The following is a 25,862-nucleotide window of genomic DNA, read 5'->3' on the forward strand; positions in this document are numbered from 1 at the left end:
TTCCCCCTGCCTAGCTCAGGTTACAGGCTGAGCACCTGTCCCTCACCTAAAGTCACCCCCTGCTCTCCCATCCTCCACACAGACAGTCCCTACTCCATCACATGAGTACAGAGTGCCGCCTTTGTGCCAAGCTGCCCCAAGCCCCACAATGTCCATGGCCGGGGAGGTGGGATGGTGGTGAGCTTCCCGGGCCCGTGCGGCTGGCCCTGGACAGGGACTCGCGGCATAGGTGGGTTTTGCTAGTAGCTGGTGCTCAGGAGAGCCCTGCCCTGTGATGGGTTTGCTCCCTGAACCCAGCAGCATCCTGTGGACCTGGCTGCCATGAGACATGCCAAGGCCTGGTGCTCAGCAGAGGTCGGGAAAGCGAGGACGTAGATGACAATCAATAACATTTAAAATAACCAGGCCTGTGGGACAGGACAAACCCTCTTGCTTCATGATGTGGGCAGCTTCTGAGGCAGCGTGGGAAGAGCCATCCCTGGAGCAGGTCACACTGTCCCTGCCTGCTGCAGGGCTCCTGCTTGCTGAGGGCTAGGTGGGCCCTGGCCTGAGCCAGCCTGGCAGCGCCCATGTTCCTGTGTAACCAGCAGGGGGCAGCACGGGCCAAGGTGAGGCCCTGTGATTGGCATCTCTCCTGTGGTGGGGGTGCGGGGGAGGCAGGATCTGGCCTCTTGCCCTGAGGCCTGGGCAGAAGCGGCTGTCTGTTCCTGGCGAGAGAGAGGAGCCAGCAATGCTACCTAGGGATGCAGCCAGTTAATTACCTTACTGGCCTTGGGCCCCGTCCAGCGGGTCCTGCAGGCATCGGCCTGGGCCTTGTCTGTTAAAGAGCTGGGGAAGGGGATGAAAGCCAGCAATGGTAATGGGAGGGTCTGCCAGCACCCTGGGAGCTGCAGGATGACGGAGGGGATGTAAGGAGATGGGCTGGCAGGCGAGGTGTTGGGACACCCACTGGACAGAGTGCAGTGCTTGGGGCCAGCAAGCAAGACCTAGCCCTGAAGATGATACAGCTGCGGGTGCAGAGGCCTGATGTCCCAGAGCAGGGAGAAGTCAGTCCCCTCTGCGACCCCAACTCGCTGGGATGCTGCACTCCCCTGTGAGCCCCTCCTCACTGAGACATGCAGGGAGAGGGGCTCTGGGAGGACCTGGTGAGTGCCCGGAGCAGCAGCAGTGACCTGTCAGCGCTGTGGCTAGGAGCTGAACTGCGGGAGGGGGAACCCCAAGGCTGTGGGCAGGGTGGGGAAGCCCATGGGGGAGGGGATCTGTGCCAAGGTTGGCCTCAAGCCAGGTCTCTGGCTCCTGTGGGCAGGGGAAAGCAGAGCCTTTGGGGCTGGCAGGCCTGGGGCTTGGCTGCTGTACTCCACTGTGCTTTGCTGGGGGTATTCTGAGGAGGTGTCTGAAGGAACATGGCTGTTGGACACTTTGAAATCTCTCACGTCCCAGCAGTGTCCTTGGCACCCCCAGACCGTAGGTCCAAAACTGTCCCCCTACCCATCCCCAGGCCTGCTGGCCCCCCCCCCCCCAGAGAGGTTTGGATTTCCCATCCTCCAAAGACGCAGTCTGAAGCCCCAGACCCAGCTGTCTATGGTGGGTAACACTGCTGTTGCCTAGGGCCCATGTAGCAGGGCAAAGCATTTGCCCCAGATCCTGGGGTGGTAGGAAAGCCCAGGTTGGCCATGGCAGAGCAGGAACAGTGTCCTCCGGCCCAGCCCAGGGTCTGTGGCAGATGCTGTGGGCCGGGTTGGCGTGTCTTGGGGCAGTGCCTGGGCCAGAGTTCTGGCTCAGAGCACTGTGTGCTGAGCTGGGGTTGTCTGGGAGCAGAGGGGTTAATGACTGCTGACGGCAGGAACAGGGTGTTGTACTGTAGCTCCGGATGACGCCTGCCCATCCGGCTGACAGATCACTGGCTCAGAGCGACTGTGAGTCATTCCGGGAAGTGCAGCGAGCAGCAGGTGTCCCACCCCGCCTGGCCTGGTGGAGCTTACCTAGTGCTGGAGCCGAGGACAGGCCACAGGGCAGGCCCTGCAGGAGCGCTGGCCAGGATGGTCCTCAGGACAGAGGAGGGGAGTGGTGAGTCGGCAGAGTGGGGGTGGCTTGCTTTATGCCTTGGGGGGGTGTTTCTGTGGATCCCCATATGGCTTTGTGGCTCAGGTAGGAGTTTGGGGAACATCCAAGCCCCACTTCTCTGAGTGGTGTTAATGGGTGGCCTGTTGGGGAGGTGATGGGGGCACCCCTGGGTCCCTCCTCTCCAGGGATTTCTGCTCCTGCCTCAGAATGCGTGCTGGGCCTGAGTCCAGCACTCCCCGTAGGCCTGTTGTCAGTGCTGTAGCGGTGCCCGGTTGGCAGTGCCCAATGCACCCAGGAGGTCAGCTCCGCCCATGCCTCGGGTGCTAAGGAAGCAATGATCCCACTTCTCCCATATACTGGAGAATGGGAGAGCACAGGGACCCTGACTAGGCCATCCGAGCCCTGCTCCAATCGCCTCACTGCATCAGCACCTGTGGACTGTGCTCTCCCCTGCCCCAGAGGGTAGCTCCATGGGGCAGTGCCTGCCTCCAGAGTAAACACTCTGACCCATGGGCATCCCAATGGCGGTTCGTGGTTTGCTGGCCAAGGCAGCGCATGGGCAGCTTGTCGGGAGCTGGGTCTCTACTCTCCCTCCCGGCGAAGGGTTAAGGGTGCTGCTTCCTGGGAGAAGGCATCTCTGGGTCCCTCCCAGCTGCAGACTCCAGTGCGTCTCCAGGTCATGCTGCTGCTTGCCCCGAAGCTTCCAGGCAGCTGGGAACGTGCTGGGCAAATTGCAAATGGAGTGAACAAGTCCCACGGGCCCTCCTTGCCAAGCTGTTGGGGATGGGGTGGGGCTTGGCTGCTGCTTTCTGCAAGTTCCCCCCCAGGTCCCCTTCACCTTGAATCTTGGGGGGATGGGTCCCTTTGAATGGGTGCCTGTCAGAATCTGCTGGGGTGCAGAGCAGACGGTGAATGTGGGGTGGCAGCAATTCTCAGAGCTTCTGGCAGAGCTCTTGGCTGCTGATGGGCTCAGCTGCCCCTCCCCCCCCCAAATGTATTAAGCAGAGAGGCTGGCAAACCCTGTTCAGTGAACAAGGGACCTTGTGCCTAACCAGCAATGTGTAGCTCTGCTCGTGCCCCTTAACTCTGACACCATCCCCTGACTATCCTGGCCCTGAGCCTGTAGGCTCTGCCCAGGCCCCTTAACTCTGACCCCAGCCCCTGGCTATTCTAGTCTGGGACACTTGAACCCTGGTCTCCACAGGAATAAAGTGGGGTGGCACGTGGATGGCACCTCTCTCTGGGGTGGCACGTGAGCTGGGCAGGGAAGTGAGATCTTGTGCATGTTTCTGGAGGCTGAATCCTGTGGAATTGTGCCAGGACTGGGGCACTGTGGGCTCAGTCTCTCTGGCAGGGATTCTTACTGGCTGCAGCACTGCCCCTGTTCCTAACAGCTGTGCCCTAAGCCTGCAGTCTGGGGGCAGTGATGCTGTCTGACACCACGCTCTGGGGGAGGGGGGGTCTCCTTCAGCCTGGATGTGGCAAGAGGAGGGGGTGCTGCTCTGGCCTGGCGCCCAGCATGGAGAAATGCCCTCGGTAGCTCCTTGGGGCTGGTTCAGATGGGCACGGGTCCGAGCTGGGCTCAGCTTTGTGCAGGATCACTGCAGCGCCTGTCCATGTCTCGGCCAACGTCTCGGGGAAGAGCCAGTCCCTGGCTCCTCCCTGCAGGTCTCTGCTTACCCCCTTCCCAGCAGCCGCCTCGCTTGGCTCCTTGGGCGAGTGGCTTTAGTGCGACCCCCTCCAGGAGAAGGCCCGTTCCTAAGGTGGGAGGAGGACAGGGCTGTGCTGTCGGTGCAGGCAGCGGGGGGAGGGGCTGACCCCCTCACCTCAGGAGTGTTCCCTGGCTCTTGGCATTGCATGGGGAGGGGGACAAGCCTGAATACCCCCCCACACACCCCCCAACTACTCTGCACTCATCCTGCTGCTGCCAGTGAGCCAAGTCCTGCTCCTGAGCCTAGCGCAGCTAGTGGGCTCTGTCCTGACCCAAGCCATGGCCTGGCGGGGAGCAGTGGCCATTGCTGCAGCAGGCCTGGCCTGACTCAGTGGCCTGTGGCTGGGCCTATTGGGAATGGCAAGCTGCTGCACTACCCTGAGACCCAGGGCCAGCTGCCCCACTGGGCAGCACCTGGACTGAGTCACTGTCTCAGCTGAAACGTGGGCTCTGGCCCAGCCAAGTGGCGGCCTCCGTGGGTGTTGAGGCAGTGAAGGCCCCCTGCTTTCCCCCATTGTGGGGCTTCCCCCTCTGTCCTCACAGGCTGCTGAGAGCTGGAGTTCTGTACCTGAGCTACTCTCAGTAGCTGGGAAAATGTGGGGGAGGCATGCTGGGGGGACCCAGCTCGGACTCCTGAATCCCTATGCAGTCGACACTGTCCAGGTTGGGGTAAGGTCCCATGCAGCCTCAGCAGTTTGATGTCCTGTCTGGGAAGGGTGGGTCTGCCCTGAGAAAGCGGGAAGAGTATAGCTGGATGGTGGGAAATGGCCCCCTCCATATTTCTGTGTCCAGAGGCTGGTGTGGCTACGTCTCCCCCCACGCTTCCCTTGTCCTCTCTGCCTTTTGCCTCTGGACTCTCTGACGGGATGAGCCTGTAACTGACTCAGCTCCTGAGAGTCGCCTCCACTCCAGACAGAGGACGAGCGCTGATGGGCGCAGTCACCGCGGGGGAGCTGCCAGCCCTGTGCAAACAGGCTGCCCTGCTGCACAGACACCTAGGGCTCCCTGCCAGGGGAGGGTTCCACGAGTGAGTTAGGTCCCCTCTTCTCTGTCCCCATGAGAAACAAACTGCGTCCCTGTTTCTCTTCACCTTTCCTGATGCTGACACTGGCAGGTCTGTGTCACGAGCCCATTTACCCTCTGTGCAGCAGCACTGCTATCTGCAGGCTCAGCTCCCACTGCCCAGCCTGACGGGGGCCCCAGAGCCCTGCCATCCTAGGGCAGGTGGGCACCTGCCCCAACCCCGTAGGCTGGGATGAGCTGGCAGCAGAGTCTCGTGCCCAGCACTCCTTCCCGTCTGTACCCGGGCCCCTTTTGCCTGGCAGTGCCACCTGCCCAGGGTTGCTGTGCCTGCTGCACCCTTCTCAGGGTGGCAGGGCATCTCTGGGCAGTGGAATGGAGATTCCTCGGGCCATGATGGCTGCCTGCCTGGGCCCTTCTCTCCCACAGTCCCCTGTCTGCCCGTTTGTTACCTCGCCTGGGCGGTCTCCCCGGCAGCACCTGGGGAGCAGCATGCTGGCTGGAACCCTGCAGTGCTTGGGGTGTGCCAGGAATTCCTCTGTGCCAGTTCTCCCAGCCACCTCATCCTCCAAGAACCGGGTGTGTTAGTGGTGTGAATTTCCATCCCTCCCCAAAGGCTCCGTGCTGCTGTCTGCGCCTGGCTGCTCATTGGGCTAGCAGCAAGCTGGAGTTGTCCTAGGCTGGGCTCCACACCCCACCTGTGCACTACTCCACGTGGGAGTGGAACTGCCAAGCGACACAAGAAGTTGTGAGCACTAGGAGGCACTGTCAATGCTGGCTGGTGGCAGCCAAGGGGCAGGCGAGACCCGCTTTCCTGTAATGCAGTAAGCACTGGGCAGGGCAGCTTTGAGAATCGAGCTGAGGAAGGACGGTTGTGTGGCTACAGCCAAGCTACTGTGCCTGGCCCTTGATGTAACTGCAGTCCTGAGCCCTGCTGTGCTGTGTTCTGGGGGTTTCTTTGCCACCCATCAGCCTGGTATCCGAGCACCTTGCACGTGAAGTGGGTAGCACAGACAGCCGTGCTTTCTGCACATCCTGTCTTGTCTCTTTGGGAGAGGAGCTTTGGTTTGGAGATTTAGGTTCAAATGGTATTTCCTTTGTTTGGGATTTGAGATGTCCCAGCAGCGCCAGTGTCCACGTCGCTGTTGTGTGGAAAGCTGCAGCTGTGATGTGCAGGAAGGGCCGATTGAGTCGGAAGCTGAGCTGCTAAGTCACTGTGACCATGTTAGGCATCCGGGGTGGGGCTGATGATGCCAACTCAGGTGACGTTATCGCAAGTCTCATGGTGTTTGGTGGTGGTCTTAAAGCTCCAGTTCCAGCTCTGAGATTAGGTGAGAGCCTCTGCTTTATTTTAGATCAATGTATCTAGCTGGTTGTGCAGAAGCTCGAAAGCATGATGTGAGTGCGCCCAGAAACTTCAGACCCTGAGGCAGAGAACTGCCCCACACTCTTTAAAAATGCCACATGCTTTTCAAGAGAGTCTTCTAACTTTGAGGGCCTGCCTGGGGAGTTTTACAGACATGGGGCTGATAATGCTCGGAATCGATCCAGTCAAATCTGGAGGGATCAGACCAAAAGCTGGTGGCACTGACCTTTAGAAGGGGGAGTTCCAGGAAAGGAGAAGCTAGTCAAAAAGGCCCCATCATCAGAAGTGAGGAAATTTCCGTGCTGAGTCTGGAGAGGTAAAGTGACTGGAGCTGCCCTAGTGGTGCGTCTAGCCCAATGGAAAGAGGAAGCAGTGCAGCCAGAGCAAAGCACCAGGCTTAAATGGCGTGGGACAGGAGAGTCCTGCAGCCAAAGGGGACTGGTCCTTTAGAAAGCAGAAGTCCAGTCCTAGGGACGGCACTAGAAAGCCCCCTAAGCCATGATGGAGAACATCCAATAGAAATTAGGACAGCAAAGAAGGATTTGAGAGAAGTCAGAACAGCAAATAATTCTTTAAATGTATCAGCAGCAGAAAGCCTGCAGGAAGCTGCCAGGGACTAAAGGGAGGAGGGTAAGGGCATTGCAGAGACACTGAGGGCTTGTCTACATCAGAAAGTTGCAGCGCTGGTGAGGGAGTTACAGCGCTGCAACTTAGGAGGTGTACACATCTGCAGGGCACCACCAGCGCTGCAACTCCCTGTTTGCAGCGCTGGCCGTACTCCCGTTTTGTCTCGGGTGTAGAGGATCCAGCGCTGGTGATCCAGCGCTGGTAATCAAGTATAGTCACTTACCAGCGCTTTTCTTGACCTCCGTGGAATAAGCAGGTATCCCAGCATACCTGAGGAAGCCTCCGGTAATCAAGCTGGTCTCCTTCCCCGGCTTGCTCTCGCGTTCCCCGAACCCCGAGCAAGCAGGTCTCCGTCCCTGTGGTTTGCAGGGTGGTTCCGGGAACGCGAGAGCAAACCGGGGAAGGAGACCAGCTTCGCCGCGGTTTGCTCTCGCGTTCCGCGAACCACCCTGCAAACCGCAGGGAAGGAGACCTGCTTGCTCGGGGTTCGGGGAACGCGAGAGCAAAGCAGGGAAGGAGACCAGCTTCGCCGCGGTTTGCTCTCGCGTTCCCCGAACAAGCAGGTCTCCTTCCCTGCGGTTTGCACGGTGGTTCGCGGAACGCGAGAGCAAACCGCGGCGAAGCTGGTCTCCTTTCCCGGTTTGCTCTCGCGTTCCCCGAACCCGAGCAAGCAGGTCTCCTTCCCTGCGGTTTGCGGGGTGGTTCGCGGAACGCGAGAGCAAACCGCGGCGAAGCTGGTCTCCTTCCCCGGTTTGCTCTCGCGTTCCCCGAAACCCCTTGAAGCCGCCCAACAGCGCTGCAGTGTGGCCACATCTAACACCACTTGCAGCGCTGGTTGCTGTAAGTGTGGCCACTCTGCAGCGCTGGCCCTATACAGCTGTACAAATACAGCTGTAACAACCAGCGCTGCAAAATTTTAGATGTAGACATGGCCTTAGTGATGTCTTTGTATTGGGCTTCATGACCGAGGATGCTGAAGAGAGAGACCTGCTCTTCTCGGGTGATCTGGGCAGGGCTGTCTTTGTGTTCTGTTTGCACTGTGCCTAGCACAACAGGTCCAGATGTGTGACTGGTGCCTCTAGGCATACCACAGTATAAATAATTATAATAAAGCCAGAAATGACAAAACGGGAGGTGCTACTAACAGGTAGGCAATGTCATTAAAATTAGCAGCTAGTCTACCAAAAGAATTGGATGACTTTGAGGCCTGAAGTAATAGAAATGGGATGAAATTTAATAGTGCAAGGTCATGCACTTAACAGAAGTTCTTATTAGTATCTCTGTGCCAGGAGCTCATTAGTTGGTAATGACAGGAGGCAAAAGACCTGGGTGTGCTGATAGATCACAGGAGGCCTATGGGCTGCTGATGTGTTGTGGCTGTGAGAAAGGCACAGAGAAGGGCTGCTAGGATTAGCAGAGGAGTGGAGAGCTGAGCTGACCAGAGGAGACTAAAGGAGCTTGGCTTGTTCAGCCTAGCACAGTGAAGGCTTAGAGGGGATCTGATTGCTCTCTCTAAACACCTTGGGGTAAACCCCAGGGAGGGCAGGGAGCTATTGACGCTAAGGACAATGCTGGGACCAGAACAAAGGAGGACAAACTGTCCACAAATACTTTTAGGTAGAAAGTAGAAGACGGTTTCTAGCTGTTAGAGGAGGGAGGTTCTGGAACAGCGTCCTCATAGTAGTACTGGGGGCAAACAGCCTAAGTAGTTGGAAGATGGTCTGGGTTGCATTTGAGAACTATTAGCTGGCATACAGTAATTGGATTGAAAGATGACTGCAGGTCTCAAAATGTAACTCTAAATGGGGAATCTCCATTGAGCAGGCATGTTCCTAGTGAGGACCCACAGGGATCAGTACATGATCCCATGTTATTTAACATTTGTATCCCTGACCTGAAAGAAATCCCAATATCCGCCTGGATAGTTTACAGATGACATAAACCTTTGGGGGGTGATAAATAATGAAGAAGACAGGACTCTGATTCAGAGCAATCTGGATTACTTGGTAGGCTGGGTGCGAGTAAACAGTAGGCATTTTCATATGGCTAAATGTAAATGTCTTCATCTAGGAACAAAGGATGCAGGCCATGCTTACAGGGATGGGAAGCAGTGACTGAAAAAGGCTAGGGGGTTGTGGTGGATAATCCACTGAACGTGAGCTCCCAGTGTGATGCTGTAGCCAAAGGACCAATGCGATCCTGGGATGCATGAATGGGAATCTCAGGTAGGAGCTGAGAGGCGATTTTAGCTCTATATTTGGCACTGGAATAAGATGTAGGTTTTTACCAGGGCAGGTAATTAATGATTGGAATGGTTTACAAGGGTTGTGGTGGATTCTCCCTCACTGGCAATTCTTTATATTCGGATGGGATGTTCCTCTAGCAGCTCTGCTCTAGGCATTCTTTGGGGCAGGGTCTCACCTGTGTTAGACAGGAGGTCAGAGTAGATGGTCACAGTGGTCCCATTGGCACTTGGAATCTATGGAGCTATGTGACAGCAGGGGCTGGACTTGACCGGAGGGTCCTACCAGCCCTGTGTTCTACAGTAAATGTTTGGAGGATTTTTCAAGGGGCTAGGGAACTGCAGAAACACGATTGAAATGATGACTCCAGTGGAATGCCTAGAGGAACATATGCAGCTGTTAAAGCAGTATGACAACTCGAAGAAAATTGTGCCTCTGAATCCACTAGAATTGTAAGGCGACAAGGTGGAGACACAAGGGCTGGGAGAGAGGACTGGCCCAGAGAAGTTGAAGGTAGGTTTCGTGCTCAGGCCTCAGGACAGGAGCAGTCAGTCACTGGAGTATCTATTGGGTTTCTGGGAAGTGGGCGGGCGAAGCCCACCCACTGCTAAAGGATCCTCCCCCAGCCTAAGGGGAGGACCCACAGAACCCACTGATTATGGGGGACAACTAATAAAAGAACAGGGACAGGAGTGTGGTCAAAGGGTCATAAGAAGGGAACCTGACGGGGACACTGAGCAGAGAACCCCAGACAGCGCCCACGGCTCCTCGAAGGCGTCAAGGGAGCCAGCGGACGCCGCCCAAAGGAACTCTGCCTGGATTCGTGAACAGACCATGGAGGCAAGGAACTGAAGTCTGATGAGTGCTGCCAGAAGAACTGGGGGCCAGGAACTGCTGGTGCCTCTGCTGAGAGGCGCTGGCCTGTGTCAGCAGCGGGAGGCCGGCGGAGGATGCCCTGTCCCGGGCACGTGGAACGGTGCAGTCGGGGTTGTGGCTGGCTCCTCCGGGGGCCGGCCCTGCTTGGAGAGCACCTCGGGGTGCCGGAGCCCGCGGGCCGGTCCCAGGGGAAGAGCGAGCCGGGCTCCGGCCAGCCGGGGGTTAACGCTGGGCCGGGCGGGGCTCGCATTGGTGGGGAGGCGCCGTGCCGCTGCCGCCGCGGGAGCCCAGGGCCGATGGGGTGGTGCGGGCCGGTGAGCGGGGACCTGCTGCGCTCCGGGCCCGGGGTGTCGGGGGCGGCGGGGACGCTGCTGAGGGTCCGGCGCCGGGATCCCGGCGTGGCTGCCCCGCCCCCTGGGTCCCTGGCCGGGGACAGCCCGTCGCTGCGCGGGGGCGGGACGCGCTCGGATAGGGGCTGAGCGGGTGGCGGAGGCGTTTACACGGAGTTCGGATCCTTGGGGGCGGGGGGGCCTCCCCCTGTACCGCCCCCTCCGAGTCTCAGTCCTGGGCCCTGCCACGGTGCGGCTGGGCGGGTCTGAGCGGGGCTCGCTGCGCCGAGAGCCGTGATCCCGGGCGGGCTGGGGTACGGGGGACCCCGGGGGGAACCCCGGGGTTGGCCTGGCACTTGCAGTGGGGCAGGGGGCGCTCACACAGCAGCACCTGTCAGCGGAGCCCCCGTGAGCCCAGGGATGTGGCATCCTGCAAGGAGCTCCCCCAGCCCTCGGGTGTGTGGGGGGGAGGGTGGCCATGACCTGGAGGGACGGCCCCTGGGCATGCAGCACCTCGGCTTCTGCAGCTTGTTTTCCCAGAGCTCTGCACCGGCGAGCTGGGACGTGGGTGGGAAGTGGCTCCTGAGCCCAGCTGCTGGGTGCTTGCTGCAGAGATAGGAGCATCCCCTTGGGAGACTCCTGGGGCAGGAAGGACACATTGGAAGGGGGGTCTTTGCACAGCTCTCCCCTCTCTGCAGAGGGATCTGCTCTGAATGAGCTGGGCACTGGCACACTCATCCCACAAGTGGCGAGAGGCCCAGCCAGTTGTAATGCATGTGATTTGCTGGCTGAAATGGTAGCTTCCTGCAGGACTTGCCTGGTGCTCCGTCTTCGGGAGGCATAATGCTAGGGAACCTTATCTGCTGGCTAGGGCAGGAACGGGAACCAGGATGCCTGGGTTCTATTCTCAGCGCTGCTACTGACTTGTGAGGCCTTAGACACAGTCACTTTCCCCTCTGTGACTCAGTTTCCCAAACCGTGTGAGGGATAGTGGGGACTGGGATGGCACCGCCATGCTCCTTCTGCTCCACAAGCTGGGGGTGGGGTGGGATGGGATGGGGGACTAAGTGCAGGGGGAACTGAAATGCAGCCAGCTCTGGAGCTGAGGGCAGGGGAAATGGAGCAGGCAGCACCCAGGTGAGCCCCCTGCTCTTCTGGCAAGTTGTGCTGGGATCTGTGCCGTCTCCCTGGGCTGTGCTGCTGCTGGGAGCCCCATGGCTGGTGCACTGAGCTGCCCTTGGGTGTTATTCCAGGTGTGAGAAATCCCTCCCCCTCTCTGCTGCTGGGGGGCACAAGTGCAGGGGCACATGTCCCTGCAGCAGGAGTGCTGCACATGGGAAGTTATTTGACTTCATGGCATTTGTTGCTCTGCCCGGCCTCCCCCCGTGACCCCGGCTAGGGCACTATCTATCCCTTGAAGAGTTGCAGCATGTTCAGCTTTGGGCTCCTGCCCGCATGTTAAAAGCTGCAAAGCAACAAAAAGCTGCTTCTCTTGTTGTTGTTCGGTTTGTCTATTCAGGCAGCACAATGGGCCCTTGTTGTGTCAGGAGCTCTATCTCCTTGCTGAGACAGACCCTGGGCTGGGCTCCCAGTTAAGCTCTGCCAAGGGCAGGGTCCCTGTCCCCCCCTTGGAGTGTTTTTGAAGGGGGTGGCTGTATGGAGGGGGAGGGACCTTCTGCAGTGGCTGCTTTCTGGCTAAAAAGGTTTGAGTCAGTTTCCTGGTCTTGGCCTCCCATGGCCCTGTTGATTGTGGGGCGGGGGGGAGGGGTGGAAGAGGGGGGGATTAGCAAACTTGTCCTTTGCAGTCACTCTCCCTGTGTTTATGTGGCTGGTGGCAGGCCCTGGGCAGAGCTCACTGCTCTGTCCTGGGCTGCTGAATCAGCAGGAATCTGGCAGCGTCAAGCCAGGAGGGAGCTCCCCGCTGCCAGCACTGGCTTGTTGGGGAGGAGTGTGGAATGTGAAGGACACTCGCACTCCTCGGGTGGAGCTTCCAGCGTGCCCCGCCACCCCACTGTCTGGGGTCTGAAAAGGGCAGGGATCCCAAGGGAAGGGGCCGTGGCCCATGTACGCAGATAGGTGGGCCCTGCAGCCAGGAATAAGGGCCTGGATGAGGTGACATCCAGAGGACCCCTGCTCCTGCAGGCCCCTATGAAAGGGGTGCTGTGTTACCCTTGCTGGCTTGTCCAGAAACTGCCTTCTGGGTGCAGGGGGCCGTGGCTGGGAGCAGAAGGTTGAGTTTCTGGTCGGGTTGTTGGAGGCTCCTGAGGTGGGAGTAGCCCCCAGACACGCTCTTTGGCTGAAGGCAGGTTTGAGGCCAGACCTGGCGTGTGGTGCTCACTCAGCTCTCCCTGTGGTCCAGCACGGCTGTTCTCTGCCTGCAGGTGCCAGAGCAGGGCCCTGGGAAGGCCAGCAGCAAAGCCAGATTCATCCCTGGAAAAGGGATCAGGCAGTGCAGACCCCAAGCTGTAGTCAGGAGTCAGGCTGCTAGGGCAGAGTAGGTGGTGATAGCCCCTGGGGAGTGCTGCTTGCTAGGCAGGACTGACCTCCCCAGTTCTGTCCTGCTCCGAGACCGTGTGGGGCACAGATGGAGTCCAGATGCCTCAGCATAGCACAGCAGCATGGCCAGGGGAGCTCCCAGCTTGTGCAGCGCAGGGCTCGGGAGGGTACATATGCCAGGCCTAACCCTCTCTCCTCTCCCCTCGCAGTCCCCAGTGACCTGACCCCAGAGGAGTGCCAGGAGCTGGAGAACATCCGTCGCCGCAAGCAGGAGCTACTGGCTGACATACAGGTGAGGGGGTGGGAGGCCAAGGGGTGGAAGGTGCTGGAGAGGAGCCCAGCTCTGCTCAGACCTGGAATCATCTGTAGGTGCCCTTTGTTCAGAGATGCGCTCTGGGCCAGGCCTGGCTGGAGCCCGGGACGCTTTCCCCGTCGGCATGTCGAGCTCTGCAGCTGGCCTGCTGTTCCTTTCCCCTTCCCGCCTCAGATGCTCTGATCTCGGCAGCCCTTCTGACCTCAGCACCGTCTCCGCGGGAGAGGGACGAGTGTCACCGCACATCAGTGTGCAGGGCGTTCCTCTGCACTGCTGCTGCCCGGGGAAGAGGGATGGGAGAGAAATTGCTGAAGGGCTCAATTAGCCATTGTAGCGCCATGTGCAAGCATCACCTCACTGTGGCCTTCCCCTGTTCTTGACCGGGCTTGTCAGGTCGCTGGGGCTTGTGGCAGTGATGGGGATGCGCTCTCCCCTCTGGCCCTTGCTCCTCCCAGCCTGTGAGAAGGGCCCCATCACCTTCCCCTCCAGCCTCAGCCCCGGGGCCCCTAGTCAGTGCTGTCAGGGAACGTTGCTCTCAAAGCCAGGCTGGCCGGCTGGGAGCAGCTCCCAGCTCGCGCACCATCCCCCTCCCCTCTGCTCCCCACACCTTGGCTCCCCAGAGCAGCTCTTCCCCTGACGTTTCTGGGGCAGAGCATGGGGGCCAAAGGGAAGTAAGTCGAGGAGGCTGAAGCCAGCGTGCTGGGGGCAGAGTGGAGCAGGCCAGGAGCCAGCCGTGGCTGTGCCCCCCATTGGCAGTGCACAATGCTATCTCTCCCAGAGATGTCCCCTTCTCCCTACAGCTGGGGGCTGGGTGGGGGCCAGTCCTTGGGTTGGTTGCACTGATCTCATGGGGTGCCCTGGCACTGGAGGCTGCTGCTGCCCCCTCCCTGGCAGGGCCCCTTTCCCAGTCTGTTCTCCTCTCTTAGGAGATGCTGGGCTTTTGGGTTTCTTGCTTTTTCCGAATTTCACATTGGTGCCTTTTCTGATGGTGGGCCCTGCAGCCAGGAATAAGGGCTTTTCTGTGACTCCTCCCAAGGGCCCAGGTGCTGGCTGCGTCTTGTGTGCAGCCAGGGGGCGATTGGGGGCCACTGAGCCAGGCCTTTGCGCCATGCTGAGTGGGGTGCTGGGGCCCATCTGGGGCACTCGTCAATCTTGTTAGTGATTAAGGCAGCGGAGTCTAATTACTGCCATATGCTGGGCATGAACTAAAAGGATTAGAGCGTAATTACGTTAACCTCTGGGCCTCTTCCTTCCTGTTGGAGCAGTGCGCCTTGGTGCTGCTTGGAGATTAGCGCCCACAGCACTGCCGGCTCCCCGTTTGCTAGCTGAGCGCTGCCACCAGCTTGCTGGGTTGCAGCACTGCACCTCAGGAAGAGGCTCGCTGGGGTCTCCGGGCTGCTCTGGGCTTGGCACTCACCCCAGCTGGCCCTCTTTGGGGAGGGTCAAGGCTGCCCTCCTGTCTGGGTGGGGTGTTCCTGGCCTGGCTGGCACAGTTAACCTTGGGCTGTATCTGGCATGGTCTGTGTCCCTTGCCTGTCTGTCTGGGCTTGTCCTGGCAGAATAACGCAGAGCCTGGTTCCGGGTGCACCACCCTGTGGAGTGCTGGCCCTGGCTTGGAGCAGGGGCCCAGACTTCAGGGCTCCTGGGTCCTATTGCTGGGTGTGTGACCATGGACAGGTCATTCCCCTCCCTGGGGCTTGGGAGGGTGGGTGATTTATGGGGTGTGAGCTCCTGGATTGAGGGAGCTGGGGGAGGTGGTGAGCCCCCCATGCCATGGTGAGAGGTCCTTGCTCCCCACTCACCACGTGTGTCTGTCTCTCTTAGCGACTGAGAGATGAGATAGCAGAAGTGACCAATGAGATTGAGAACCTGGGATCCACGGAAGAAAGGTGAGTCCTGCCTCTGACCCAGTTGGCTGAGCGAGAGGGTGAGCAGCCACGTTTGGCTGAGCAGAGTGGCATCTAGCTCCCTGGCGCTGTGCAGCCTGCCCCTGAGACGCGGGCTGTTCCTGGGGCCCAGTCCCTGCAGGGTGAAGCAAGGCCCCAGAGGAGCCTGAGCACTGGCAGCCTTAGCTGTGCCCAGTGGGTGTGGGGACGAGCTGGGAGTTTCTCAGGCTCTCGGCCCAGCGTAACCCCAGCCTGGCTGCCGGCTGAGGGAGGGTTGTAGGCTAAGGAGGCCACAGTCCCATGAGCGCCAGCGCGGTCTGGAATTCCCAGGCTGCCTCTTATTCCTTAATGCGGTAACGGGATCTCTGGCCTGATCCGCTACTCCAAATGGCCCTGTTTTTCCACGGCCCAGCCCCTCCGTCTGGCCTTGGAGACTGTCTGCCTTTGTTATTCTGAGCTGGTGCAGGCGGTGCCAGCGCGGGATTAGGGAGCCCTGATGGCCAATGGAAACTGACTTGCAGTGTCATTTCCAATCACCCTCACATCAGGGTTCCCCTCCCCCTGGAGTCACACCGTGCGAAGCTGCAGCCTGCTGGGCCAGAGCTCCCAGGCCTTCAAGTCCCCATCCATCCTCAAAAGCAGCGTGCGGGGCCAGACAGGAGCAGCCTCCTGTGCACTTAGTCTGCACAAAGCCCTTTCTGGTCCCCGGGCTGTGCCTGCACTGGGCCCAGGGCAGGCATGCCAGCTCTTCGGGGCAGGGCCTGCCTCCTGGTTTTCCTGGCATGCGGTGGGATCCTTTAACAACAAGGGGCTGAGGGCTCTGAGAACTTCCCCCCAAAACAGCTCTTTAAAATGGCCTGGTGCCCTGGGCTCTGGCTCGTGCCGCGTTCAGGGGCTGCAGCCTCCAGACCCAGGCGCAGAGAGTAGGGGGTTCCTACTCAGCCCGGGTGGGGCTCACATGGGTCTGTCTGGGGTTGAGAAGAGGCCGCAGGCTGGCACAGGGACTCTGCTCTGGCTGCTGAACGCCTGGCTGCTCCTGGAGTTCAGAGCTGGCCTTTGTGCATTATAGGAAAACCATGCAGAGGAACAAGCAGGTGGCAATGGGCAGGAAGAAGTTCAACATGGACCCCAAAAAGGTAAGGGCAGTGCCTCAGGGGCTGGGCTGCAGGCAGAGACGCAGAGCTGCAATCACAGCTCCAGGGGAAGGTGGTGGTTCCTGCCCCGTTCAGCCAGTGGTCCAGGCACTGCAAATGCAGCCTCCCTAGGTCGCTGGGACAGACGTTCCAGGCCATGCTCCATGTTGGGATTTGGGGGTACCATGTGCTGGACAGAATGGAAGGGCCTGGGGATGGGGGGCTCCATCCACAGAGGGGGCGTCTCACTGTTGCATTGCTTCTGTCTCCCTTCCCATCGCTCTTACCTAGAACCCCCATCCCAGGGGGGTTGGAGCACTGCTGGATTCCTGGGCTCCCTTGGGCGGATGGCTTAGGGGTCTATGGCAGGGGGCAGCCTCCTGTGCCCAGAGGGCTCCTGACGGTTGCTCGCAGCAAGGGCTCCTGTGCTGGGCTGGTGATGGGGATGCTGAGGAGCCTCCTGGCGCGGGCTCAGCTGTGCCCCTCGAGGCAGTGCTCCTCAGTGCTGAGAGCTGGAGTCACAGACCTTGTTCTCCTGCCTTGCCAGGGGATCCAGTTCCTGATTGAGAACCACCTGCTGAGGAACACCTGTGAGGACATGGCCCAGTTCCTCTACAAGGGGGAGGGGCTCAACAAGACAGCCATTGGTGACTACCTGGGCGAGAGGTACCTGCTGCTGGCCAGGGTGGTGGCATCTGTGGCCAGGGCATCAGCTGATCACTGCAGGGGGAGGGAGGAATCTCCTCTTGGTGCCTTATAGGACGGGCCCACTAGCCTGGGCTAAGGTGCCAAGAATTGGCTGCTGCCAGGGCAAGGACATGGGGCTGGCAGTTCCCATCTGCCTGCAGGTCCTGTGGCTATGGCAGCAGTGGGAGGGGCGTGTGGTGGTTGCTGGAGCGGAGGGCGTGCAGGGGTGAAGGCAGCGCAGGTGTCCCACTGGCGTCCCCTAGCGCTTCACAGAGGTGGCAGGGCCCCACTCCAGACCCAGCCTGTACCACATATGGTCAGGGGGGCAGAGGAGACAGTGCAGCTACCAGGCCTCTGAAATGAGCAGCTTGTGCCAGTCCCATAACCTTCTCCCTGGCTTGGTGCTGGGCTCCAGGGTCGGCAGGCATGGGCAGCCCTCAAGACTTATGGGAGGCCTGGGGGTGGGGCTGTACCTGTGTCTAGGGCTGGGCCAGGCATGGGGCAGGGCTGCCCCCCAGGGGTGAGGATGCTACTGCAGCCCATGACCCTGGGGAAGGCTGAGTGTCTGTCACAGGTGCAGGGGGCTGGGTGGGGCAGAGTGCGACCTGGGGGTATGGTGCAGCCATGACTGGGGCCCCTGGGCTCTGCCTTTGTCCCGGCAGAGACGAGTTTAACATCCAGGTCCTGCACGCCTTCGTGGAGCTGCACGAATTCACTGACCTCAACCTGGTGCAAGCACTGCGGTGAGTGTGTGCGCTGGGGGCTGAGCTGTTTCCTTGGGCACCTCTCTCCCCATCCCCATGCACATGGGTGAGCCCTGGCGGGGTGCCCGGGGTGCTCTGGCAGGGGCTGGTCTGGTGGGGATTGTCCCCTGCCCTTGTGGGGTGTCAGCCCGAGATAGGGGAGGAGGGACTCCGAGGCCATGTGCCCCATCCCTGATACCCACCCCTGTCCCGCAGGCAGTTCCTGTGGAGTTTCCGCCTGCCGGGTGAGGCGCAGAAGATCGATCGGATGATGGAGGCGTTTGCCCAGCGGTACTGTCAATGCAATCCCGGCGTCTTTCAGTCCACAGGTACCAGCACTCCCCACGGGGCAGGGGCACTCTGACAGACGGGCCTCAGGCTGCCCCAGAATGCCTCGTTGCCAAGCCAACTCCAAACCCAGAGGCCCCTGGAGAGAGCCGGAGAGGTCTGCCTGATCCTTGGCTCTGAACCCCCACATGCTGCTGGGGCATGGGGTCTGCATTGCTCTGGGGGCCCAGGGAGGGAGTGGAGGCCCGGTGTGGCGGTGTCTGCCAGGAATGAGCCTGGGGACTGCTTTGTGCAGGGTGCTCCCAGCCTGGCCTCTCTGCCCTTCACCATGTGCCTGGCCTGCCCAGGACCCAGCTGACCTGCCTCTCTCTGCCCTGCAGACACCTGCTACGTCCTCTCCTTCGCCATCATCATGCTGAACACCAGCCTGCACAACCCCAACGTCAAGGACAAGCCCACGGTGGAGCGTTTCATTGCCATGAACCGCGGCATCAACGACGGGGGCGACCTGCCGGAGGAGCTGCTCAGGGTGAGGGCACAGGCAGGCAGGGGGTACTTCCTTGGCTGGCACCTGGGGCTGGGGCTCACTCTGCTGCCCGGCCTGGGGCTCGCTGGCCCCAGGATCTGCTCCCTTGGCTCGGGGGAGCTGCGCCCTGGATTTGACCCTTGTGTGCTTCTCTCTGTGCCAGAATCTCTATGAGAGTATAAAGAACGAGCCCTTCAAAATCCCTGAGGACGACGGCAATGACCTCACCCACACCTTCTTCAACCCTGACCGCGAGGGCTGGCTGCTGAAACTCGGTGAGTGCTTTGCCCCGGGAGCCGAGCGTGGCCACAGGAATGTGCCTGCAGCCTCTTGACCCCCTGCTCAGGGGCGCTAGTGATGGGCAGTGAGCTCCGTGGCTCAGCCTGAAGGGAAAGCTGCATGTCCTGGCCCCAGCTCTGCAGCCTCCCCAAGGCACTTTCCCCGGTAATGGAGCCTCAGTCGGTCCCACCTTGCCCTCAGTGGCACTGTGCAACCCTGCTGGCCTTCAGCAAGGCTGGCCAGGTCTCCCTGGGAATCCAGCCTCACTTTCTGGTGACTGTGTGGAATGGGATGGGGTGGACCTGGGGGTGCAACGCTGGCAGGCAGGGAAGGTCCTGTGGTCAGTAGTGCTGGGAGGGAAGGGGAAGGGAAAGTGGTGGGGGGAGCGTCCCAGGAATCATGGTGCCAGCAGTGTGGGAGGGATGGGGGACGGTTCCAGGGGCTGTGGTGCTTGGAGAGGGCTGGGGGACAGACGGCCCTGGGGGCTGTGATGCTCGGGGAGGGATTGGGGGGACAGTCCCAGGGGCTGTGATGCTCAGGGAGGGATTGGGGGGACAGTTCTGGGGGCTGTGGTGCTCGGGGAGGGCTGGGGGACGGTCCTGGGGGCAGCAATGCTTGGGGGGGGGTGAAAGTTCTGGGGACTGCAATGCTGGGGGGAGGGGATGGGGAGGTTTCTGGGGGCCGTGGTCCTGAGAGGGGGAGAGCTGTGGGAGGTCTGGGGGTCTGCGGTACCAGCAGGGAGGGACTGGTTGGGGGCTGGTGACGGCTCCCAGGATCTTGGCTACATCCTGCTGGAGTGTCTCCCGCCACACTCACTCAAAGGCGAACTGCGGGCTGCCCCAGGCTGTATGCATCTCCTCCATGCCACAGCCTGGTTCCTGGCACACACCCTCCCCAGAGCATCATCACCTTGCACATCCTGGCTCCACATGCAGGCAACATGCATGGCATCCCTGCGCCCCGGCTGCAGCTCCCCACAGCACTAGCAGCCCCTCCCCAGCTGCGCGGCCACCCCGGCTCATGGGTTTCTTTGTTTCAGTAGCTATGTTGGGGTTTTCTTGTCTGTGCCCCGGTCGAGAGCTGGGGCTGCAGAGACCCGACAGGCCCTGGCAGGAGCTGACTCCATCTGGAGGCTTTTCCCTTGGGCTCTTGCTGTGGTTTGGACTGTACCCTCTCACGTCTCTCTGCCTTGTGCCAGCCCCGTCGGTAGCAGGAGAGGGTCTGCCACTCACACAGGACGTGCCTAGAGCAGGGGTACCCAGCCTGCCCTCGGGCCCTCCTGGTCACCTGCACAAGCCTGGGCTGGGGCGTTGAGAGGGATCCCCTCCCACTCTCCAGAGTTCCTCAGCCTGTTGCGATGGGATGTGGGGCCTGGCTCAGGGATGGGTGAAGGGCCACATCCCCACATGGGGTCTCCATAGACAGCAGCAGAGTAGCTCGGCCACAAGCACTGGCGTTGGTATCATGTCCCTGACGCTGATCTCAGGCCATCTACCCGTCAGTCTGAGTTCTAAACCCACTGGCCTCCAGCTGCTGGGTGCTCTGCAGCAAACTGGCTGCAGGACAGGGAAAGGGCCCTGCCTGCCGAGCGACTCACTGGGTCAATGGGCCCCAAACAAACCCCTGTCTAGGCCCAGCAGTCCCAAGCACTGGCTGTTTGCAGCTGGGGTGCTGCCTGCCGCTCTGCCCATGCAGGGCTGTGAACCAGCAGAGCTCCTTGGCTCTGTATCCCAGGGAGCGAATCCCAGATCCCGTGAGCCAGGCGCCCGCTGGCCATGCTGGGCATCTGCCTGGCTGCAGGTAGCATTCCTATTTGCCAGGACAGTGCACACCAGCCTGGTCCCCCCTGGCCAGTTCCATGGCACCTGTCCCCACTGCTCTAGCAGCACCCCCTCCTGGCCAACACGAACGTGCAGCACTGGCTGCACCAGGGCGAGGGCGGGTTTAATTTCTTTGTTTTAATTTTCTTTTCTCCCTCATTTGTATGTTTCCATGATTTTGGCTCTTCCCTTCCTTGCCCCAAACTCCAGGAGGTACGTACCCCCCTCCCTCCTGCAACCCCCCTCCCTCGCTCTGCTCTGGCTGCTGGGGCTTCCTCCATTTCTTTTCTTTTTGGTTTGAATTGCTGGTGATACACTCGCTGCTGCTGCTGCTGCTGCTGCTAACTGACCGCAGTCCCTGGGGAGCTCGCTTCCGGAGGGACTAGCCCTCACGCTCTGCATCCTGGGCTGAGGGCATGGAGTCGTCCACCTCGGGACCTGCGTGACCTCTGGGAGCCCCTCTCCTTGCTTGGCTGGGCAGTGGCAGTGGCCCTCCATAACTCAAACCCCGTCAGCCCCTCCTGAGTCTGCAGGTCTGAGCTCAGCCCCTGGGGAGGAAGCTGTGGAAATGGTGACAGCACCCCGGTGGAGCCCCAGCGTCTCTGCGCTCACATGCCAGCTCCCATTTGAGTGACATGTTGGGAGATGTTTGGGGTGGCTCAGCGCATCCTGCAGCATGTGAGGGGGCAGCTGCTGCAGCCCTGTGTCCACACCTCTTGCACTGGCTTGGCTTTGGGGTGCCCCTCTCACTGTGTGCTCTTGTCCTCAGAGCCAGTGCAGTGCCCCCCGCTGCAAGTGGCAAAGGGAGGCCGTTTCCAGGGCTCTAGTTTCAGCTGGGAAATTGAATCCCCCTTTTCCTGGACCAGCCGTGCGGATTGCGGGGAGCCTGGGGAGCAGCTCTCAGCCTGCTGCCAGCAGGGCTCAGGACCCTTGGTGCGTGTGGGAGGGGAGCCCATGAGTTCCCTGGGCACTGTCCCAGGTGCTGACTGGAACTGTCTGCTTGTGTTGTCTCCGCTGTGAGTCCAGGGTCTGTGTGCGGGGCTGGGCAGCGTCTGCTCCTGGGGGTGGCTGGAAGGGTCACCCTGCTGTCTGTGAGCAGAGCTGCCTCCTCCACTCCTCCCAGAATCAGCACCCGCTTCCCCGGGCCGGTGGAGAGCTGGGCAGCTTTGCCATCGCTGCCCAGTGCTGGCCAAGGGGGAACCCAACACCCACGATCAGCTAGGGAGTCCTTGCCACGCAGGCTGCCCTGGCATGAGAGGCTGGGCCAGGCCTCCACCCCCAAGAGCCCCAGCAGCTTCAGCTGAAGGGCACTCAAGGGCTCGCATGGGTGTTTGGGGCCCCAAGTACTCTGCGTCTCTGTGCAGACTTGGCAGTTGTGGACCCGTTCCTCACCCACTGGCTCCTAGACAGACACAGCCATCCTACTCCTTGCCTCTAGCCTCATCTCCTCACCAAGCCAGTGACGTCAGAGGCCCTGGCTCGACCCTGGCAGGTGAAGTCTTCTCAGCTCCCCCTAAAGCCCCGGATTTCCTGGACCAGAAGCCCAGGCTGGCCGTGCCCAGGGCCGCTGGGCCTGGCCCAACAGTGACTTCGCTCTCCATCTAAACAGCCCTCAGCAGCAGCCTCGAGCCTCTCCAAAAGACTGGCTGGCTTGGGGTGGGATATGATCCAGGGCCTTTCCCCCGGGGTGCTGGGTCCAATCCAGCCCCCGTCAGCAGTGAACGCCAGCTCTTGGTGGGCAGAGGGGAGTGGTTTGCAGTTCCTAGCAGGGCACCTGTCTGTCACAAAGCACTCCAGGCTGGCCCCACATGGCCCCCTCACCTTGGGGGCTCAGCTCCATCTCACCCGCTCCAGGGCACCTTGGCAGGAGCAGCTCGCCCTGTTGCTATGAGGGCGTTTGCTCTCCAGGGTGTCGGCACCTTCCACAATGGGTCATTCCTGCCCTGACTGAATGGGGCTGGGTCCCCGAGGAGATAGACTGTCCACCCCAACCTTGACTCAGGAGTGGGGGTTCCTCTGGGCTTGGTTCTCCTGGCATGTCGGCTGACCCCGGGTTCAGGGGTGGAGCTGTTCCTGGAGCTGTGCGGAGCTGCACATTTAATTTCAGGGTGAGTTTCCTATTTCGAAACTTCTGGAGTGAAACATCCACGAACCCAAATTCCAGAAACCGTGGGCTGCTGCATTCCGACGGGCCTGAAAACCCCAGAAACAGGGCCAGCGTGGGCCACTCCATGTCAGCGCCATACAGAAACAAGTCCTCAGTGCGGCGCATCTCCGAACCGTCTGGCTGTCAGATCAGCCCTTCCCCCCAGCTCCAGCTTCTCGATCTGCTTCTCACTGCCGCCCGCGTCCAGCCACCGTGGCTTTGTGCTGCCTGTTCTGCTGTGCTGGCCCCATGCAGTCACCGAGTGGGGCTGGCTCCCGCTGCTTGTGCCCTGGCTCTGCGCGACGCTTGTTTGTTCTGTTTGTTCTTGTCCGTGGGCTCTAGCTCTGCCGTAGCCTAGATGTGCCTGTGAGCTGGACCTCCACCCAGGGCAGACGTGCTCCGTGCTCGGGGGCCTGGGCTTGGGGGTGAGTGTCATGTCAACCGCTCCTCTCTTTACTTGGCAGGGGGCAGGGTGAAGACGTGGAAGAGACGCTGGTTCATTCTGACCGACAATTGCCTTTACTACTTCGAGTACACAACGGTGAGTGCTCCCCCAACCTGTGCAGAGTCATGGAGCGCCGCTGATGCTGGGGAGAGGAGCTGGGAGAGGCTGCAAGTGCCAGGCCCGAGCTGGGTGTATTTAGCAGGAATGTTCCTAGCCCTGGGGCTGTGGGAGACAGTGGGGCTCCACTTAGCTGCCCTGGGGTGCTCCACCCTAGTAATGGGTAGCTGCACCCCCAGAATTGAGGGGCTCACTTGTAATGGCACAAAGCGGGGGAATTTTTAGATGGCTGGCTAAGGCTATGGGGCAACCAACTTCCTCCCCTCGCAGCCCTGCTCCTGGGGGGCAGCCAGTGGCTGGCCAGGGCCGGAGTCTTGCCCTGGGAGGAGCAGATCTGGATGTCAGTGGGCCCCCACAGCTCTGTGGCTAATGTCTTCCCTCTCTGCTTGGCCTTCTGCAGGATAAGGAGCCTCGTGGCATCATCCCCTTGGAGAACCTGAGCATCCGCGAGGTGGAGGACTCCAAAAAGCCTGTGAGTCTCTGCACGGCCCCTGCCTGTGGCGGGAGGGGGAATCTCCAGCTGGGAATTTTCTCCTTACTGGGCTGTGTTCATCTCTCCAGCAGAAGCCCCTGCGGTCTCTGTGTTTGGGGGATGTAGTGTAAATGTCGGCCTGGGCCTCACTGGGCAAGGAGAGAGCCTGGGGCTGCAGCATTCTCCCCTCATGACCAGGCACATGGGGTAGGGGCTGTTGCCCCTATAGTGGGGGAAGCTGGCATCAGGGCAGCATTGGTGTTGCTTATTCAGACCTGCTCCCTGCTTTGGCCCCAGATGACAAATCCTTCCCTGGCAGAGGATGGGCCGTGCCCGCCCCGTCTCCAGCACCCGGCTCTGTGGCAGGCTGCTGGACTGCCACAGTATGGTATACTGCAGCTGCAGTATACTGATTGCAATAGAAGCATTTCTTGTTGCACACTTAGTATTTCACCCAAGGGGGTGACATTCCTAGGCCTTAACTGGACGGGAGGGCGTGTGTGACTCCCAGGCCTTCCCTCTACCCTGCTCCTCCGCAGGCATGGCCCTAGGACCCCTGAGTGGCCGGGGCAGGTCCCATGTGCTTGGCTGGAGGCTGCTGCTAAAGGTTCTCCTTCCTTCTTAGAACTGCTTTGAGCTTTACATCCCGGACAACAAAGACCAAGTGATCAAGGCCTGTAAGACAGAGGCAGATGGGCGGGTGGTGGAGGGGAACCACACAGTGTATCGCATCTCGGCCCCCACGCCCGAGGAGAAGGAAGAGTGGATGAAGTGCATCAAGTGAGTGGTGCTGCCTCCCTCACCCCATGGCAGGGGGATACCGCCTGGGCACTGGGCCAGGTTCTCTGGGCTGCCCCTGCAGAGGGAGGGTGCTGCACTGGCCGGGCCGTGATACCCGGGTGACCCACATACATTCTCCCAAGAGCTGCCCAAGGTTACCCAGAGTCTGGGGCAGAGCCTAGATCTCCTGGATCCTGGTCAGTTCCTTTGCTGCCAGGCCACACTTCCCCCCTGGGGTAGCAACTCCTAGGTCGAGCTGGGGACAGGAATGACCTGGGATTTCCCTGGTCTCTTGGGTGTCTCATTTACATGTCCTTTCTCTGTGCCCAGGGCAGCGATCAGCAGGGACCCCTTTTATGAGATGCTGGCGGCGAGGAAGAAGAAAGTGTCCTCCTTGAAGAGACATTAGCAGCCTGGGCCAGCCAAGTGAGGTCGGCATTCCCAGGCAGCGAGAGGCTCCCCTCCCCTGGAGATGGAGAGAGCAGGTTGCCAGGCAAGGGCCTCTCCTGCAGCCCAGCACAGCCTGAGTTTCCAAGGACTAGCTTCAGCTTTTGCAATTTCTTTACCATTGGGGGGTGGGCAGGAGTTTGGGGGGGACTGGGAGGGTCCTAGGGCCACAGTGAAGACCTGCAGCTACGGTCGTCGTCAGCAAAGCAGCCTCCTTGCGAGATAGCAGGAGTTTGGGGCTGGCATCTCCCTTCTGGGCTCCCTTCCCAGGAAGCCATCTTCAGGCCCTAGCCCAGGTCCGGATGGCCTGGGGGGAGTGAGACACGTCACCTGCAAGGAGCTCAAGGAGGATTTGTCAGCGATGCGTCTGCCCCAGCTGGAGCCCTGAGGCCAGCAGCCAGGGGCTGGGGCAGGAAGTGTCGGGCGTGATCTCTGCGGGGGATCGATGTATATGGGGGCAAAGGCACCTGTACACACCTGTGGGGAGGGGCAGGGTGGATGTGGTGGGAGCTCTGGGAGCCCTGCCCAAGCCTGGGGCCACCTCCTGCTCGACTGCTGTCTGCCCATGTGTACTATACCCCGGCCCCTGGGGAGGGAGCTGCGGTGTCTTGGCATGGCCCCCAGGGCGGGGGCAGACTGGGTTGAGCTGGGCACTTGTTTGGAAGCACTTTGGGCATGTTCCGTCTGTCACTGCTCAGTCGGTGCTGGGCTGTTCAGCAGCAGGCGTTTTGCTTGCAAGGGGGTGGAATCACTGCGTGGGGAGGGAGGAGGTACTTGGGTGTGAACACGATGCAAGCCAAGGGGAGCCCCTGTGCCTTGCCAACCCACCTACCCTCGTTCTAGAGGGCACCAGTCTGTCCTGGGCTCCTTGGAGAGCCCAGTGAGTTCTGGGACGCACGGGGAAGCTGGGCTCGTTAGAGATGGGAGCAGACAGGCACAGAGGTTCTGGGAAGGGGAGGCCAAGGGTCTGAAAACTATCATGGTGCCCTTATGTAGCCATAGCTTCCACAGATGCCCAGTGCCATGCAGCAGTGCCGAGCTGCCAGAA

General features: G+C 60.5%; 1 protein-coding gene across 5 annotated transcripts in view; it reads left to right on the top strand.

Annotated features, from left to right (window-relative positions):
* Positions 1-25,325, top strand: part of CYTH1 (cytohesin 1) — a 45,005-nt gene extending 19,680 nt beyond the window's left edge. For 3 of the 5 annotated variants that reach the window (XM_050920000.1, XM_050919997.1, XM_050920001.1), the window contains 12 exons: positions 12,942-13,024; positions 14,870-14,934; positions 16,001-16,067; positions 16,612-16,730; positions 17,414-17,494; positions 17,711-17,823; positions 18,163-18,311; positions 18,472-18,584; positions 23,016-23,094; positions 23,516-23,587; positions 24,213-24,367; positions 24,698-25,325. In XM_050920000.1, the coding sequence (XP_050775957.1) occupies positions 12,942-13,024; positions 14,870-14,934; positions 16,001-16,067; positions 16,612-16,730; positions 17,414-17,494; positions 17,711-17,823; positions 18,163-18,311; positions 18,472-18,584; positions 23,016-23,094; positions 23,516-23,587; positions 24,213-24,367; positions 24,698-24,776 (1,175 nt within the window). In that variant the 3' untranslated portion in view covers positions 24,777-25,325. Of the gene's footprint in view, positions 1-1,907; positions 2,068-12,941; positions 13,025-14,869; positions 14,935-16,000; positions 16,068-16,611; positions 16,731-17,413; positions 17,495-17,710; positions 17,824-18,162; positions 18,312-18,471; positions 18,585-23,015; positions 23,095-23,515; positions 23,588-24,212; positions 24,368-24,697 lie in introns of those variants that run through there. The other 2 variants (XM_050919999.1, XM_050919998.1) reach the window with 2 other exon arrangements.
* Positions 25,326-25,862: the final 537 nt, after the last annotated feature.

The sequence above is a fragment of the Gopherus flavomarginatus genome, chromosome 12, assembly GCF_025201925.1.
Source record: "Gopherus flavomarginatus isolate rGopFla2 chromosome 12, rGopFla2.mat.asm, whole genome shotgun sequence".
NCBI lineage: Eukaryota > Metazoa > Chordata > Testudines > Testudinidae > Gopherus > Gopherus flavomarginatus.